The 19,912-nt window shown below is 35.9% G+C and overlaps 1 protein-coding gene across 9 annotated transcripts in view; it reads right to left on the bottom strand.

Moving 5' to 3' along the window:
• STXBP5L (syntaxin binding protein 5L) overlaps positions 1-19,912 on the bottom strand; it is a 180,376-nt gene that overhangs the window by 96,400 nt on the left and 64,064 nt on the right. For all 9 annotated transcript variants that reach the window (XM_063148406.1, XM_063148408.1, XM_063148414.1 and 6 more), the window contains exons 3-4: positions 16,572-16,653; positions 14,471-14,571 (exon numbers count right to left, since the gene is read on the bottom strand). In XM_063148406.1, the coding sequence (XP_063004476.1) occupies positions 14,471-14,571; positions 16,572-16,653 (183 nt within the window). The remainder of the gene's footprint in view (positions 1-14,470; positions 14,572-16,571; positions 16,654-19,912) is intronic.

Raw genomic sequence — 19,912 nt, 5'->3', positions numbered from 1 at the left:
ATCTAGCAAAGAAAGTAAATGATGAGCTATTTGGCCTCCGGAGGTATTTATTCTTCTTCCTGGTCTATATATAAATTTGGAGCTCATCAGCACTGTAAGACATGTAACAATAAACAATAGCAGCAATTCATGCAGTCTGCCATCCACATGATGTGATGTGTTTTCAGCAGATGGTTGTGCAGTTCCCCAGATAGATGTGAACTGGGTCTGTGCACAGTAATAACAACATTTCCTCTGCTACAGGGGGTGTTGTTATATACCAGGAAGCCCTAGGAAGGTAGAAACCCAAGATGAATTCCATTATTATGAGTTCCAATGTTTAACTTCAACTCTCATTTTAACTTGCAGAGTTTGCAAAGTCTGTGGGGCCAATGTAAGAGCAGAGGAAATACTTTAAATTACTAATTGGCTGACTAAGAGCCAAATGAAATAGAGAGCAGTTCAACATATCTGGAGAGTTCCTTCCTTTCAGGGTCTTAGTGATACTAATCACAACATGAGTATTTCTCCTATTCACACTAGATTCCCCAAATACCATACAAGATAATTTCAAAAATTTCTACCAGTCCTGAACACACAGATCCTAGTGGAAAGTGAATGAACCAAACATGCCTTTGAGATTGATACTTGTAGTCAACCTCTTTTTTTAATAATGTGGTTTAGTTTTAATTTAAAATAAGAAAAATCTCTTTCACATATATTTTCTGCTAGCAACAGTCAACCTTTAATTTGAATTAAAATCAGTTGATCTGTTTTATTTTATGTTTTAATTACTTACATAGAAGAAAGTGAAGTAGAGAGAAAAACACCCTGAACACAAACTGCATCGCATCCTGGTGACAGCATAACATGGGATAAACCCCATTGTTATTTGGGAATATCTGGACATAAGAGGAATATTAAGCCAAATTATATTCTCAAAATACTGCATTAACAATCCTGTCTCTGGATTTTTTCCAGAGTGTTATACAGACTGCACAAATATTTGTGGTTTTAAGGCTATAGTGCATCCACTGCAAATAAAGGTGATGACAGGACTGGGTGGATGAAGAGTATCTATCTAATGAGAAAGGGAAGAACTAAAACTTAATTGCATTTTTCCACCAAATTCAGAGCTGGACGTGACTATTCTGTTTATAAATACTCCATGAGTCATCTCTACCAATAAATTTTAACTTAATAATGAAAGTCACAAACTATTTACAATTGAAAACTGTGAAACAAGTCATCATTTAGCTCACATACCACTGTGCCTATTTCCTGACTGAACAACCAATATCTGCAGACAGTAGGATCACCTGAAGACATTACTTGAGCTTACACCTCTTATCTGTAGTGATCAATGTTTTAAAGTAAGACAGTAAAATAAAATGCTTTACATGAGGCAATCTAATGCATGTTCCTTAAAAAGAAACATGAATGAAAAATGGAGTCAAGGCAGTGGTAAGAGTTACTTTCTAGGCTTCTGCTTCTCAATGTTCCTTTCAAGTTTGGTATCTCAGACTATTCATCTTATCCAATCAGTCCAGAGAGCAGTTTTGTTTGTCTTTGTTTTGTACTGGTTTAGATGCAAGTATTCATCACAGTCACTGCTGCTTGTACAACAGCAAAAATTTAATTTGTGGATTGGAATGTAGGAAATGAACCTCTAAGATTCCTCTCTTCTGTTTAATACTGATTTAATCTGATTTCTTCAAATTAACTACTACTTTAGCTAGAACAAATTACTGTAAGACACCTCTTGATTTAAAGAATTTCAGTGATGGGAGATTCTATACAAATGCTGAGTACAACAAATCAGGATTCCACCTCTAAACTATAATTTCAATACAAATTATCCTAAGCAAAGTATACTTCTAGCTATTTGTGAACATCTTACATATAATTAAGACATCCCCTCTCTTCTCCCCCACCCCCACTTCAATTTCTGCAAATTCTATGTAGAAGAAATGTTAAGAAAACATTTTCACTTTAGAGTTTCATTTAAGGCCAATAGGCTTAAATAGTGCTGAGATATCTAACACATTTATTTTGACAAAACAAAAAAGCTTATGCAGCTATTTTCCATTCAATTATTTAGATATGTCATCTGGCTGGTGGTCCACTGCTGCTTTCAAAGTGTTTAAGATACAAGTATTTTTCATGGTGTTCCTTATCTGAAATATTATAAATAAGAAACTTACAAGAATAAGAAACAGGAATACAAGAAGCACAAAAAACCCCCAAAGAAACACCCATAAAGTTTTAAGAAATGCAGCTGGAATACAATTTCTTTCTCAAGATATTTTGGTTTTGTGTCTTTTTTTCATTGGATCTATTGGCACATTCTGAGCATTCTGTTTTTTAGAAATTGGGACTGATCCTTTAAAGTGTTAAAAATGAAAATACAAAATTCAAGGTAAAGCACTATTAATAGTACATTGTGTTTCTTTTCCCCCTTCTTTTCTGTTAAAAAAATTGAGAATAAAAGTAGGCTGTTCCTACAAAAGCCAGAACTTTCTGTGTAAACATTCTGGACAGGGGAAACAACCCTAAAAGCCTGAACTTAGGCCCATTCTTGACTTGTGCACTTAGTATTTAAAATGACTTTGCAATTACAGCTGTAGTTAATAGCTTACAGCATTTAAAAATACTTGTTTTAGGAAATGCTCATGTCAAAGGACATCAGTGTAGCAAGTATATGAACATTTGCAATGGGTGTCAACATAAATTATTTACAAGCAGTTAACTTAAAAGAACCTAGAACAAATCAGAAAAAGCATGTCCAGAAATACATTAGATGCATTGCATTTGATTAATTAGTAAACCCAGAGATTTCCCTTGAATGAAGACTTAATCTATGTATTTAGATAAAATCTTATGAGGTCATTATGAACTCTTTACAAGGACAGTCAAAGTCTACAGCATGCCACAGGACCTTTGGTTTTTCCCAGTTTTATTTCTTTTCTTTCTTTCCTTTATTTACAACTCCACAAAAGGTCACCCTGGTCTGTCCAACATGCCATAACACATACAGAAAGACAGCTGCACTAAAACTTCCTATGAGATACAGGCACTGAAATTCCCACCCTCAAAAACTCCAAGCAATGCAGCAAGTTATGGGCATTATTGGAGTTCAAGAACAACTTAGAAGTCACTCCTGAAATCCTGGTGTGCAATGGGATGTACAGCTTTGGTAGCCTGTGCTACAGATAATTTGTTTCATTTTCAGAATGACAGAAAATTACTTTCCTTCCTCTTGGGCAGATGCACAGCAAAGAGACATGCTCTTTTGTCAACTCCCTTTTATTGTGTTGACTGCAAATTCATTGGAGGTCTTACCTGTAGGAGCAGGATCACTGACAGTGACACTTTCTCCCTGCCTAGATCTTTAGTATTACACAACAGCAATGCCATGGATTGAATAGGTATAATATGAACACTTGGTCCCAAAAGAAAGAGATAAGGAAATTACATGGAAACACATTTCCTTAAATAGAAAAAGAGGCTGGAAGAAACCAGCACACTTTTCACTGACTTTGAATTTGTTTCTGATGCTGACTCAAGGTCGTTACACAACAAAAATGAGAATAAAAGTTCCACAAAATCAGTGAGGTGAGCAAATTAATGAAATAGGGTTGAAAAACAGACTCTTGCTCTCATCTTCAGGGGAAAGACAACGTACATGATTTTTCTCTTGTCTACTGGCTTGTGAAATCACTATTTCATATTTGTAATACTTCACTTGTCCTTCATAAATTCCTTTGAAGGTTAAGTAAAAATGAGGCGGTAATACCAAACACAGTGACAGTGATGGGCAATACAGAGCACAGTAAGAGCCACAGTAAGTTACTTAGCAATGAAAGAAAGCCAAATAACAAAGGCTGGAACAGGAGGATGATGTTCTCAAAAGAGAAAGTTTTTGATGTATTTATTTCATTGATTTTGTAGCATCTGCATTAAAAAAACCCAAACACCTAAGGGTAGAGTTTCTCTCATCCCTTCATCCAACATTGAATACATAAATCAAAAATGCAGTTTTTGGTTTCTAATCTCATAGTTACAAAAAAGTAAACTGGGACCTAGCTTAAAGATGAAAGGTTGAAACTTGTCTTTTGTTTAACAGCTTGACTTCACAGAGCTGTTAGAAAAGTAAACCAAAGATACGTTAGTATTTCCCCCTATGCTAGCTGCAGCATACAGAAATCTGTGTTTATCATCCATTCTTACTAAAATAAGTTTAAACTCAATTTTATATCAATATCAATCAAGTTATTTTGAATGAACGCTAAAATCAGGATAAGACTGAGATACTGAAATTGACTTCAAAGAAAAAATAATTTTACATGTGTATGCTTTTTCTTTGTATGCATGCTTTTTTTCTTAACAGCTTCCATCAATTAAAATCATGTAGACTTATTGGAGACCAGCTGTTCTCATTTGTTGCGCTTCAGTAGACAGGGACTCTGTGATTAATGGTCCTTGTTTTTCTGCAATCTGCAGTCTCTCTTCTCTTCCTGCTCATGTACTGTTTAATGATATAATCTCAACACTGACATTACTAGCTCTATTTCTGATTTACTGGAATAATGCCCAGAGTTTATTGTGACAGAAGGAAAAGTATCCTAAATCATTGCATTGGGTTCTTGCTCGAAGCTGACATGTGTCTGGGCAGGAAAGAGGTGGTGCGATTTCCAAGAACCAAATTACTTACTGCAACTGAATGGGTGACTGCTCTTCACTGCTCTAAGAAATGACTGGAAATCTAATCTAACAAAGGTCAAAGGACAGAGCTGAACAGAACTCTGAAAGATGTCTCAAAACTCTAATTTGAAAACTTCAAAAGAGAAAACCATGTAATTCCCAGATCTACATTATAACTGTAACAAGAAAATTCTGATTGACAGCGTAGACTGTTTATGCTGCTTGAACTTGCATATATTTTAAAATACTTTTTTTTTAATGTTGTCTAATATGATGCATTTTTGTATTACAGTATTGGGCCTCTCATTTGTTATGACTGAAACCATGAAACAGCTGTTCAATGCATAGCTGTGAGCATGTATTTTAAATTTTGCTATCCAAACCTGGCCTCAGAGCAATTTGGCAACATAGCTGCTATGTGAAAACAACAGAACACGTTACCCTGTGTTTTCTCAAAAAAGCGTAAATCCACTGACAAAAATGTTTAATTTTTACAAAGCATTAGAAACAACTAGCACACTGCTCAGTATATGATGTGAGGTTTGACAGAATATAGCAACATTATGTCTCCTGCTAAGGAACCTTTTCCAGAAGGAAGAAACCCAGGCAAACAATCACATGTAGGCAGGTGACAAAATTTAAATAAACCAGGACATGTTTTTCTTCCTTATTGGAGGAAAAGTAAAACTTCACAAGAATGTTTTTTAAAATTCATTTTTTTAAAATTAATTTTGAAGAGATTGTTTTTTTCTAAGAGAACTATGAGAAGAAACTACAGCCAGAGAGACCCAAAGAAAGATGTAGATTGGAAAAGTGGGGTTTGTCAGGTCAGAGGGCCCTGTGCTGTTAAGTCTTCAGATAATTGTGCCAGCTACACATTTTTCTCCAGCAGCTCTATGGGCCATGATGGTTTCATGTGTGCACGTGTTAAGTGATTGGTTTAAGTCATCTTTCAGGGTTTTTTTGCCCTTCTGCTATCTAAGACAGCTGCTAGCTCTAAGAGTTATTCAGATGTAGCATATTAGGCATTTTGCCCTCAGAAAATTTGTTTAACAAACACATACAAAAGCAGATACTGTGGCATAATGCATTTAAGAACTTTTTAAATTGAAATGAAACTGATGATAATAATATTGGCAGAATCCTGATGGACTAAAAGTTACTTTGGGGAAAGATTTTAAAAGCCACCATTTAGAAAGAATAGAGATTCTTGAATTCAAGTTTGGATCTGGATATAAACAGAGATCTTTCTAATATTCTAGAATGAAAAATATGACCAGGACTTCAGTGATCTTCATTTAGAGTAGATCATTCATTTACCCTTGTGTAATTTAAGCATAAAGAAACCAAACTGATTTTAGAACAGCCATCTTAAGCTCTTGCAGCACTTTTTGTGCAGTGGCACCAAGACTCAGCTGCATTACAAATCCCACCCAAGATGATAAGCACAAAAAACTAAATCTGATGAAATTAAGCCATGATGTTATTTCTGATGTTCTGACTGTAAAGTTATTACTACTTTCTCACCTATACTTAAAAATACAGACTAACCAAGGTGTGGAGTCCTTCAAAATGTTTGTCCTTTAAAAGGAAAAATTTCAATATAGCACTTGTAAAAAAAATCACTATAAAATTCTATTTTTAATGTCTAATTTACACTTGGTTTTACTGCAAAAGGAATTTTTTTGATTGGATATCTGAGAGATTCCTAAGAATTAGTTTTACAGCTGTTGTAATTTCACAAGTGATCTTGGTACTAATACTAATGAAACCTCTGAGTGACACAATATTACAGAGGAAGGACCATCTGCATGAGTAAAGTACAAGAAATTGAATTAAATTTAAAATGCAAAGGGCACAGCCTCAAACTTCAAAGAACTTCCACTTTAGGGTTAGAGCTCATGATACAGAATTGATGGAAAAGGATAATTTCAATTTTGCCTGTCTTGCTTTGCTTCTACTATTAAGGACTTGCACTGAAAAGCAGCACATTCCCTGCCAGCTAGACATACATCAGGGAAGAAGTGTAATGGGTGCATTAGTCAATCACAGCAAGACCACAAACACTGGTAAGATGAAGCCACATGAAAGGAAGATGCCATTTTTGAATGCATCAGTAAACATATTCCTGCAGAGATTACAAATGAAAATGGTATTGTCAATGGCCACAGCACAGATGGGACCCTATCTAGAATGTGCTTCCTTGATGAATCATCAGCTCAAAGAGAATTGATACAAGGAAAAAGGCCCAAAGAAAAGAAAAGATAATGAAGACAAAAAAAATTACAAAGGAAAACATAGAATCTTGATTTTTGTAGTGAAAATAAACCCCAAAAACCAAACCTGACATGGAACAATTTTCCTGCAGAGCAAACAGTGGATTTCAGCTTGAGTAGTTACATAACAGTACAAGGCCCTGGCTGGGGACTGCTGCATGTGGACGAGCTGGGGATCCACACAGAGGTGACCCCAGGCAGGCACCAGGGGCCACATGAGCAGCACGGTCTCCAGGCTGTGTGGGGCTGCACGCACCCCTCCAAGCTGCACAGACACAGCCAGCCTGCTGTCCCTGGGAAGCCTGCAGGCACCTCCCAAATGGTGGTTGCACCAACAGTGCAGAAGGAAGTTTTACTGTTTATGTCCTTTCTGTTTGATAGTAGGAATAATGCACACGGCTGTCTCCTTACAAGAAAATCCTGCAATAACTTGGATGACAAAAATGGGGTGTCACTTTCTATGAATGGGTTACCTGCTCACTGAAGGCCTGTGTGATGATGCCCAGCTCAGGGCTCTCAGCATCTACAGGGATGCAAGATTCCCTGTGATCTTCTGCCATTCTTTGTAGTGCTAGTTTAAAAAAAAAAAACATTTTGAAAAGCTAACTTCTAGGGCCTTAAGTGCCTTTCTTCCTGGGATCATAAAGGATCAGCAAACCTTAATGTAAAACATCATCAGCTTGCTCATTTAAGAAAGGAAGGTATTTGAGTTCTCTGGAGTGCAACTGAGGGATCCAGACTGAGGAGGTCCCTTCAGCTTCATTCCATTAGAAGGCTCACAAAACTATCAAAAAGAAAATTTTAAGGATCAATTGAATTTTCATTCTATTTCAGTAGATTGCACAGTCTCAAAAATCTATGAACTCAAACCTCTTGATTCTTGGCATCAATAAGCAAATCTAATTTTTGCATTTTTGCTCTTTGCTGACTGTTCAGCTAACCTGTGTTGAAGACAAAAAACCCCAAAATGTTTTTACTTGATTTTTTTTTATAACCAAGACAGTCTTCATTTCAGCTGGGCTGCATGACATTTTCCAAGATAAGCTTATGGCTCTCATTGATTCTACAGGTCAAGTGCACTATGAAATTTTCTATAACATGATATAAGATGTGAAAAACGAATGGGGTTTTTTTTGTTTGATTTATTGTTTTTTGTTGTTATTGTTGGGTTATTTCTCTTTTTTGGGGGCTTTGTTTGTTTGTTTGGGGTTTTGTTTGTTTTGGCTTTTTGTTTGGTTGCTTGGTTGTTTTTTTTTAACAGAGGAACAGAGGCATGTGGTAAATAATTACAATTAACAAGATTAGGGTCAGTCTCACTGAAGAATCTTTCCAGCCTTTTGTCTTTCAGGAATCTCTTCAAGCTCAAGAATTGCATGAACACATTGGGTTTTAAACCCTTGAGCACTACTCTTTCAAAAGTGACAAATGCTGATGCAAGACCACACTACACATATAAAACCAACCAACCAACCAACCAACCAACCAACCAACCAACCAACCAACCAACCAACCAACCAACCAACCACTGCCAAAACCAACCATAACAACAAAAAGAACCCAAACAAAAACCCCCAGAAGAATGTTTTGTAAAATCTTCATCAAGATGTGGAAGCGAATGCCAATCGCATGGCTTCTTTTGGTTTCCTCATTTTTTTCCATCATCAATCTGAGAAAATTTACATCCTTTCCAGAAACTGGCATGTCTTTATGGTGAAATATTGCTTTATATTTGGGTTCTATGGTTCTTTGCAATAGTTGAATGCTAGACCACACCATGTAATCAGAATCTGTATTGTATAGCATGACCGTGAAACTGTACAGAACCTTGCTTGATGACAGCCTCTGAGTCATTTGAAATTGCATAAATAGAGTTCGCAGCTATACACTTTTAACCAGGAGGTTCATTTATGAGCAGGCAAGCTATCACAGGAATCCAGTTCCTTGAACAGGCAGTGAGACAGAGAATCTACTTTAACTAGCCCACAAGTTCCCTAATAGAAATGAACAGACACAGGTACTGCTGTGACTGCACAGCCAGTCACCAGCGTTCACTCAATAGCCTCTTGCTGTCATTTTGATGAGGTTTATCTGAAAAGGAGAAAGTATTTTAAACGCTCTTAACACAGGACACAAAATCCTGCAAAGATACAGTAAGGCAAATAAGATTCCTACTGTCAGTCAGGAAAGAATATAGACTCAAGAAGTTACCTTATTTAAAAACACTCTTTTTTTGGTTGTTGTTTTGGGTTTTGTTTGTTTTTATCTGTTCCAAGCATTTGGAGTAATACTCTCAATCATCTTGTTCAAATACTGCAAGATCTCAAATGTGGGAGTTGAGATGTTCAATTTCTAATTAATAGTGAGTTACAGTTAACAGAACTGCTCTAAAAGTCGCCCACTTAAGAGGCTCCTCTTGCTCTGTGCCAGCATACCTTAACACTGAAGAACGTGCTAAGAGTCTCTATAAAGCCAGTTGTAGAGATTGTGTCACCTGGTGACTCCCCTCCGAAGGGCCTTGGTATGGAGTGAAAGCAGATGGATTTAAAGATGCAACAATCCGTGACACACTGTGCTCATGTGGGCTGCTCCAAATCACTGGCTAAGCTGCTGCAGCACTGTTGGCTCTTTTGTCACACACAGTCAGCAATGGCTAAAGAAGAAAGAGAGCAGGGCCGTCCCCCGTGTCAGCCAACACACCTGAACCAGCTCAGAGGAGATGAACTGTGCTCCTAAGTGAAACAAGCACCTGCTAGCTTATAGGACCTGGATTTCACCCTGCAATCCTTGCTGGTTTTCCTACCCCAGCTGCACTTATATTAAATGGGAATCTATTAGCTGTTGTATATTTAAACCTGTACCTGCTGAAGTCTGCTCTGATTATATTAAAAATAATGAAGACCTATAATAGTTTCCAGTGGTTTTGCTTAATCCTAATGTTCTTTGCAGCAGATAGAGACAGTGTCTAGTTCCAGTAGGCTGATGCCAAAAACTGATGCCTTGTGAAGGCTGACCTAGAACAGAGACTAGAAAGAGCTAAAGAATAAAGTAGGTATTTATTAAGAGGCCTCAATGGATGCACCTTGGGCAGCACAACCAAAATGCCTACAAAATGGACGACAGGTCCCAGGGTCTCACACTTTTATAAGTTTTGGGCCATTTGCATATTGGAGCTAATTGTCCAATTACAGCTTTAGCCCTTGAAGTCCCATCCTTGTTTTCTCTCTTTGGTCCACCATTGTTTATGCTCTTGGGCCTGAGATCTGGATCACCTGTCCTTGGGTCCCCAGCTAGACAAGGAATTGTTTTGTCTACCTGTTCTGTGGAGAGAGCTTACTATCCCCTAAGATGAAGCCTAGATTTACACACTAAAGAAGAATAGAATCTGAAAAATATAAAAGCTAAAACCTGAGGCATCAGCTGAGTTATTTACTTTGCCTAAAATGCCTACTGAAGATCAATCTGGCATCTCCTATGACATCAAGAAAGGAAAAAGAACCTAACATATGGAAGGTGTCCACAATTTTGACCTTCAAAAACACCGAGGCAATTCTTATAGAATGTTTACAGAGTTTAAAATGTTTTACCTGTCTACCCTATTTGTAAAAGAAACCATAAATCATGTATTACCAACCATATGCTACTGTCAAACATGTCTTTGAGTAACTGTCTTATCATTACAGCTCTTGGTATGGAGCCAAGCACTGAGACACATTGCTTACAGTTGTATTTTCTTGAAAGTTCTTAATGCATTGTATTACATTCCAAATATAGCAATAGAAATCTAAGATGATTACTTCATAGAAAATAAATATATACTTTTTGGCAAAAATGTATCATTTTCTTAAGTCCAAAAAAGTCCAGAGCATTACACCATAAAACAGAAAATATCCGTTTGCCATTAAGTCTCTTTAGTGCTCCTTCTACACTTACTCCAAAGAGACATTGAATTATGAATTATTATTGCTAGTGCTGCATCATCATCAGTTTTACAGTAGGTCAGAAGAAGAAAAACCTAAATCTGGAGAAGCTGCAAACTGATTTAACGGCTATAAAGGTGCACTTTGTTAGTGAATTATTATTCATAAACCATTCAGTGTCTTAATACTGAATCTTACCTATTAAGTCAAAGACTACTGCTTTTAAGTGTTCTTTGCTCTCTACAATGACGTTTTTACCAACATCCAAAGAAAAGAACATTTTTACTTTTGTGGGAGGGAGAGAGGGGGTATATGTACGTATGTACTTGGGGAAATTTGACTCAAGTAATTGCAGAAACCTATACACTAACACTGCTAAAGAGCAGCTTTTAGTCCATTATCCTGAAATCTTAAATGTCAAGAAGCAGAAGCAAATTGCAAATTAAACAATTCAACTACACAATGACTGATGCATTGTGAGTAATAGCCAAAAATTTAAGTAACATTCATCTGTCTAACAGAAACTACCAGCTCTATGGTTCATGCACCAAACACCATAAAACCTCAGAATAAACTGATTCTACATGAAGTTAATTAGTCAATGTCAAATAAAACAAGTATTTGGAATAATAAAATCACCTTCATCATCACAAACAGAAAAAATATTAGAATTTTAATAGCATTATATGGTTTCACCTCATGAAGTAAATCTGCCATTTGTTAAAAAAAACCCAATTAAACTAAACAGTGTAACAAGGAGACAAATATACTTGATGAATAAACCTAATTTTTTTTTAAATCCTGAAGCGAGACATGCAAATGGAAAAATTAGAAGGATTCACATGTTCCATTTTCAAAGATGAAATGCACCTGAACAATTAAGTGGTTGGCCATGTGAAAGCTACCTAAATCTAAAATTAAGTTATATTATAAATAATCTTCTAAGAACTAGCCTTTGACTTTCTAAACACTTCCCTTTTTGGCACCTTTCAATACCTTACTATTTTTTGAAGACATGCATCCATATTTTCAACCTATTTTCTGTCAACAAGCATTTTAAGAAACATTTAAAAACCATCTTGTTCACTGGTTCACAAACTTAAGACAAAAGAATCTCCATTCAATATGAATCTTGCTTTCTCTTAACCACCCCTGCCCCGCAAAGAGGAGAGGGGAGGATAAAAATAAAGTATTTTTAACTGTTCCTCCAGTGAGGAAAACATTACTTTTTGAAAGCCAGACCTTTGAATTTCTTGAAGAAAATAAATTCTGATCGTATGACTTTATCAGCTTCTCAAGTTCCCCTTACATCCATTTAGTCATAGATTTCACATAGCTACAGCAACCATTATTTCATTCACTATTTCTCTGACCATTCCATAATTTAGAGCTTCTGTTCTCTAATGCCAAAAATATATTCAGAAAAAAATGGAAGTTCTCTTTTAGACTTAGCTCTATTAGGCATATAAATGTTCCAAACTGAGAGGGTTAATTAGAGCTTTAGCCTTACTTTTTTGCTACTTGCCCAGAGGATTATGTTGAATTTTCCATGCTAAATGTGTAATTGAGCTTAGAAAATTGAAAGTTAAATGATTTAAAATAAATTTATATGGATGTAAAAAGAAAATATAATAAAAATCAAGAGATTTCATTCTGAAGCCAAGTGCCTGAATAATAATTAAAAAAAAAACCAACCAGAAACTTAGAACAGTGCTAGAGAACCCTGAGATGGAATGAACTGCCTACAATGTTATTTCTTCATATTTATGAAAAACTCTTTTTAAATTTAAGACTGGACTTACTTCTTCAAAAATATTATATTGAAAGATATTTGCCTCACAGACTCTGATGTCCTAATAAAAATTATTTAAATGGCAGCAATTGAACCAGTTACAAAAAATATACATAAAAGAACTAATAGTATTTTTTTGTACACAACTTACTAGATTTTGATGGCAGTATAGTTAGCTATGCATTTGTTACAAATAACTTACATTCTCAGATCCTACTTGCACCTCAATTAATAAAAAAGGCCCCAAAGAGAAAATTTGGTTTTAAGCAAATTTTGCAGTATTCTAAAGAACTTGCTTGCAAATATTTTGCTCAATGTTTTAGGGTGTCACACAAAAAAGAAAATTAAGCAAGTGTGATGACAAATGTTTTGCTCTTAGCAAAGCACAAATGTGTGTGTGAGTTCCTCTTAGCAAGAAATGCTGATAAAATATTGACCAAGATAACAGGTTAATATCTCTAAAGAGAAGACAGAGATGAACAGAGGCTGCATTCTTATAAGCAATGATTGGTTAGGTTGTGTGTCAGATTGCTGGCTGGGAGAGCTACACCAAGATATACTGGAAAAACTTCTCTGATATTTAGATTTATCAATGACAAATTGTGAATAATGCACCTACCTGATGAGAATACCAAGATTCAAACATTTCACCATGAGTAAAATGATAACTTACTGTCCAGAAGCAGCTAGAAATGCACACCTAATTTTTCATTTTCATCTTCTCTCACGCAGTCCCAAACCCCTTGATACACGTCTGCTATAGGTTATAAACTCATTGGAATCAGGCTATATATTTCCTAAATTATTACACAGTACTTCCTACTACAAATCATGCACCTCAGTGACATTTTTGTGCAAATATGATTTGTATCTGGATAATAAACAACAAAGAAAAATGTATTTCCATAATAATTTTCAGACTAGCTGCAGCTAAAGATTTGATGAGTCTGGTGCTCTGGTGAAGTACTGGGATCTTTTCCCACTGCACAAGCAAATATATAAATATCAAAAAAAGTTGCTGCACCTTAATAAACACTGAATGCACATGGTAAGAGAATGCAAATATGAGTTAAATTTCCAGTTAAAAACAACTGCTGCATTTATGTACTGCATCTTGGTCTCCTGACTACTGCCCTAATTCCTTAAGAAAAACTTGGAACTTTTTCTCACTCTCAATAGATGTGCAGCACTGAAGTTCCCTAACATCTTATCAGGTTTTACTTGAGTGACTAAATACAGATTTAAGTGCTCAGCTCCTGTTTGAGTTTGAAAATTACAACCACTCATTTAATCTATTTTTAGTAGGGTTTCCTACAATTAGGTACTGATAAAATAAAATTAAGACAAACACTCTGACTCCCTTTACACTTACCAGAGTTTTCCAAATTCACAATCTATTCCTACTAAACTTCCAGTATTTTAAAAACATAAAATTATATCAAGGTAAAGAGAATAATTATTACCCTCATATAGCCAGTTGAAGTACTCTTTGTCTATTACTGAACAACAGTTCAGCCAAAAGTGAATGCTTGTGTCCAGTCTGAAGAAAAAATGAATTACTGTTCACAGCAGTTCATACAAATAGAAGTAAAATGAAGAATATTTTGGCATAAAGAAGACCAAGTTTTTCTAGTTCTGAGAAAGCTGCAGAAAGTGAACTTTTTGTTCCATAGGTACAAACCTGAAAGAAAAATATTCAAGGCAAAACTATATCCACCTGTAGAAAGGCAAAATGCATTATAAGAAATCCAGGAAGTGCTGTTTTTGTAACGAGATCTCTATTTTGTGCCACATAGCCTTACCTTTCTCTATTAAATTTCAGAGAATGTAGAATAGCTGGTCGTTTCTGTCGGAGGTTCCACAAATGAAGTGCATCATCTGCACATGCACTGACCAAAGCACCCTAGAGAAGACACAAAATACATCAACACATTATTTTTCTGCAGCCTTTGTATTATTCTTACATGATCCTCACTGCTAAAGAGCTACCTGTCAAACTGACAGTTTATGAAAAATCATTGCTTTCTTCTACAACAAAAATACTCTACCACAAATAATACACAATTAAATCGATCTGGTAAATGTAAACATTTTAAATTAGTACAAGATCAGCCAAAGTTAAACTAAAACGCCATCAATTTAAAACTCAAATTGTGTAACCAAGCTTACACAAGCCAACTCTCAACTGTTTCCACATACGCAGAAAGACTAACAAAATGGAAAAGAGACAACACTTACTTAAAAAGGTGAGTGTGAAAAATGTAACTGAAGAATAAAGGGATTAGTGCATGCATGGGCACACATATGACAGTGCCAAGCACAGCTTAGGAGTCATATCAAGGTAAGATGAAAATTCAAAACTAGAACTATGAAAAGAGGATGCAGATAAGAAAGTAGGGACAGGTAGCAAGAGGACAGGACACAGGAAGAACTAAGAGATGCAGATAGAAGGACAGAGTCTTCATCACAGATCAGAAATACTATGAAGACTGGTTCTGCTTGTGGTGTCCCAAAAATGGTCATCTTGCAAAGCCCAGGCCTCTATCTGACTGAGAAACGTGGAGTGAACTTATTCTATCTGCTTTTAACTGCCTTTCTCCTCACCACAGAATATTGATCACATGTGAAACTTACCTACTGGAGAAGCTCCCTACTGCTCTGCACTGGTTTGTCACATTTACACCTCAGATCAGGCCAGACACAGATCTACCTTTGTGTGTTACCATCACAGAGGGGAACAGATTGCCCCAAAAAAAGGCAATGCTTTATATTGAGGTAGGGCAAACATGTAACTGGAAAGATTAATTCCTACAATCTATGACTGGCTAATAAACTTCTCTTATCCTAGTAAATGTTCTTTTCAACATTGACCTATGGAAATAAAATATATGGAGGTGAGACTTCTCTAATACAGTGTAATCCATGCTTTAATTCTCATCTCCCAAAGAGTGAGAAAGACTGTCCACCACTGAAATCAAATTAATTCTATGTATTAGGGGGTTTGCTGGTGACCCAATGAAAAGCAAGAATATTAATTCAAACTTTGTCCTTCCTGTCCTCATCCCTGCATTACTCTTAAGACTTACACTAGACTGTTTCACTTCCTCAGTATCTGTGGTTCAGTTACTTTCTCCAAATAAGTGTAAGAAAAAATTAAATATTTTTCAGTTTTAAAAAATCCATAAAACTAAAACTCTTCCCCTGAGAAGTTCTAAGATCTCCCCATTTACAAAGAGGACTTGCACCTGTCAAAAGTGCTTCCTTATGTCATGGGATAAAATTAATCAAAACTGAACTAAGACTTGGCCAACTTCTAAGGTCCTCAAAAAAACTCCCTCTGATTTGTATTCACCAGAAAGTCTTCTTGCCTATTCCCATCTTCAGAACCTTCTGCAAAGACCAAGCTATAATCTGGCACTGTTTCTTCATGTTGTCTAAATTTGATTTTGACAAACCATTTACAAAGACTAAGCATGATGGTTTAATTGATGATCCCTGCAATTGCTTTTCATTACTTCACGTAATAGCATATCTCCAACTATTGAGTTTTCAGCCAATAAACATCAATATATTTTGATAGAAAGATTTAGCTCATTTATTAATTTCTATTTGAACCAGAACTGTGCAGCATATTTAGTAACTTAATGGATTTTACATCATTTTACACACATTCATGTATCGACTGCCTTTTGTTCGGTGCTTTTCTCTGGCAATACTTTTCTCTGAGTGCAGTTCCATAAATATTCTTCTAAAAGGCTGTATGTTGAATGTTCTCTGGATGTACACCACTTATTTGCTGGCACAGTTTGTCAATGGGAGAAGTTATATCACTCAATTACAATAACATGAATTGACTTATTAAACTAAATTTATACAGAAGAATCTGAGTAAATATGTCCTTACCTCATTGATTAGGAACTGGAGCTGCAGAACTGCAGCACCACTTTCATGTTGGCAGTAGCAATCAACACCAGGCCTGCCCAATCTGTTGTCATCAAAGTCAAGGATTCTAACATTCCTGTTATCACCAGAAGTAAAGAGGGAAAGAAAGAACTACCAATTAAACTCTAATTAACCTTTAATTAACCTCAATTCTTCTTGCTTTCTGTAAAACAAAAGAATTCATGCTGACATTCCACTATTCTAATTAAAGTACCAACATCAGCAGCCTGAAAAATGTGCAATTGTGAATGATCTGTTCTAGCTTATTTTTTTTCCTGTGAGACAAAGTACATGAATTAACAGATAAATTCAGCAGGATGCATCTTAAATTTATTTTTATACATTATTGGCTTACATAACACATGAATGTATCAGATTTTTGTACTTATCAAGACTAGACATATAATGAATGTAGGATTTTATCTGTTCTCTTCAGGTCTTTTCCTGTGCATGCTAAATTGTCATCTCCCTAACTTAGAGGATAATGGCCTTCCTCATCTGAGTCAGAGACTTCAGCAAAAAACTGTTGTTCCTCAAAATGACTGAAGATCAAAAGTAAGGCAAAAGGAGAAATATGAAATATATTATTAGAAACCATATTGTGTGAAACATGTGAAACACCATATTTTAAAAATATCAGGATTATTATTAGAAACAATATTTTACAACACAGAGCTTGATCCACTTGTCATATACAATCATATTAGCATATTGTAAAACCCTGACCAAAAAAAGCCAACTGTCCACTTATTTTAGCTGCAGGTAAATGTCAGAATCTTTACTTCCCTCTTCATAGGAGAAAGATGTACAGTAAACCATTCTAATATTGGCCTCCAGAAAGTACAACCCGTTAATTAGCAAATTTGAGGTTTAGATGCTCCAAGTATGAAGCAATTGCTCTTCCAACTGTTAAACAAGCAGCTTAATGGATGCCACTAACCTTGAGACCTGAAATCTACTCTTGATTTTGTCACCTGGTCTAGTGGATAACCTCTGGGGGAAAGAAGTATATTTTCTTACCTGAGCCTTCATTTCTCTATTTGTAAGATGGAGATAGAGTTTTACAAAACTGGTGTTTATAGATGAAAAGTTGTGTATAAAACACCATAACTACATTACAGAACACTAAGGCAGAGAAAAAGAAGTAACTGCTGCTTGCTCCCAAGCTGTAGTCATGGATACAATCATAATTGATAAAATAATAAAAACCTGCATCTTTTAAACAACCCATTCAAAATAGACAATAAACATGTATTGTAGTCTAAGGCACTTTCTAAGTGTTGATGGTAATCTTCTGGTCCATTCTGAATGACTGTTCTGTGGCACTCTTTTTTAACATTTAACAACTACTTGTAACATGAGAGAAAGCACCAAAACCAACCCAGCAAGTCACCAACCCACCTGGGATTTCAAGCTAACTGCAGTTTTTAAGAGATAAGTGCTTTCCTTTTAACCTGAGTTTAATACTCAGTACAGATACATGGCACTACTTAATGATTGTCTTTAATGAAAATTACAGCTGCATTGCCCTGATTAAGCATCTGTCACTCTTCAGCATCAGTTCAGTATCATGCTAAGTCAGTTTTCTAGGAATCATCCTAACAAAGTAGATGATTTCACTCAGCATATCCCAAACAAACAAAGCACTCTCCAAAAATTCACATTTATATGCATCAGTGTTCACCCTGAAAAACAAATTACTAAAGTACTCACAAATTACTAAAATAAGAGAGAAATTGTGCTGTCTGCTTCATTTTGGCCAGTTGCCCTGAAGTGAGAACTGATGCTTAAATAGCAGCATTAGCACTGACTGCTGGTGGTTTTCAAACATTCTGGGAGCTGCAGTGAGGTCCTTCCAGCAGAAGGAACTGAAGAGATATGATGACTTGGCACATGTTCTTGGCACTTGAGCCCATCTTCTGCAAATTCTGTGTTTTGCTGCCAAGCATGGACAAGTACAACCTTACCTCATCAAATCTTTTAATAGCAGTGTATTACAACAGGACATACAGCAGAAGTACCTATAGTTCAGGCTCTGGACTGACTTTATTCTTTTTACTTTTGCCTTTTCATTAAATGATGACTCTGCTATCAGGGAGAATGGAGTATCTCTGAGGATATTAAAAGGGGGGACCAATACATCTAAATACTGCAAAGCAGACACCATGGGTTTCAAGAATAAAAGCTAGTCACTATCTTCTCTCTTATCAGTATGTTGGATCTCCCAGGGGCCTTCAAAGCCATGCCACATTATCCTAATTTATACATAAAAGGGAAAAAGATGAAAACTAAGTCTGGATGTCTTTTGGGATCTAGAGTGAAACAAGTAGAATTAGAATTATGTGCATCAAGCAGTGAAAGTGTGACAGCAATAACACTCTAAAAGAAAAGTGTTCTTTCTGAAAACTACATTTAATCCTGGCTTTAATATCTGTGAGAGTGAAACAGGATTTTTTGCTCTTCATTCACTTGTATTTTCACTGAGTATTTCAACATCCCGATATTCCAAAGCTTGTAATTACTTGGGAAAAAAATCAGTTGCTAAGATGACTAATTTTAAATACTTGGATTCATCTTCCAAGATGCAGACTTCCATGACAGCATGATACATTAGTAACCAAGAATTTACACTCTCACATCTTGGAAATTAAAGTTGTCAGTGAATGATTACATTCATGATGAGAGGTAACAATGACCAAATCTTTTCATAGCATGATCTATGACCACTTTCCACAGTACCCCACAGCATTTTTATTCCATGACTCATTTTTACTATGTGATAGACACAGATCTGATGTGTCTCATTCTTCTCAGAGGTTAGTACTAATGGAATACAAGGACTTGCAAGTCCTTGGTGTTCACTGAGAACCAAAAGTGCACATACTTCAGAACTGACTCATAAAGTTGAGGCCAGTGTCACTTGCAGCAGGTATTTACTTCTTAGGATCAGAAAGGGAACGAGGTAGGACATGTTTTCCTTCATTAAGACAGTGACTCTTCAGTAGTGTGAGATTAAATCTTTTAGCAATAACCAGGCCTGCAGTGTGATTCATTCCTCTTTGCAGGGGCAAGGAAGTGAAAATGTGGTGTCATAAAGAGCCTCCTTCCAAGGCAGACAGTGGATATCTCAAGTAAAAACTCCTAAATCATATATGGCAACTTTTTCAAAACCAAAACTCTTCCATAGAAGAAAATGACACCAAGCTATGTAAATAAGCAGCTCTAACTTTTTTTGGGTACTTAACCAACTTTTTCCATGACTAAGAACAATCTATGTACAGAAATTAACATTAGAGCAGAAA

Source organism: Melospiza melodia, chromosome 2, assembly GCF_035770615.1.
Source record: "Melospiza melodia melodia isolate bMelMel2 chromosome 2, bMelMel2.pri, whole genome shotgun sequence".
Lineage (NCBI taxonomy): Eukaryota > Metazoa > Chordata > Aves > Passeriformes > Passerellidae > Melospiza > Melospiza melodia.
The sequence above is the reverse complement of the archived record's forward strand: the minus strand, read 5'-3'. Positions and strand labels throughout refer to the sequence as shown.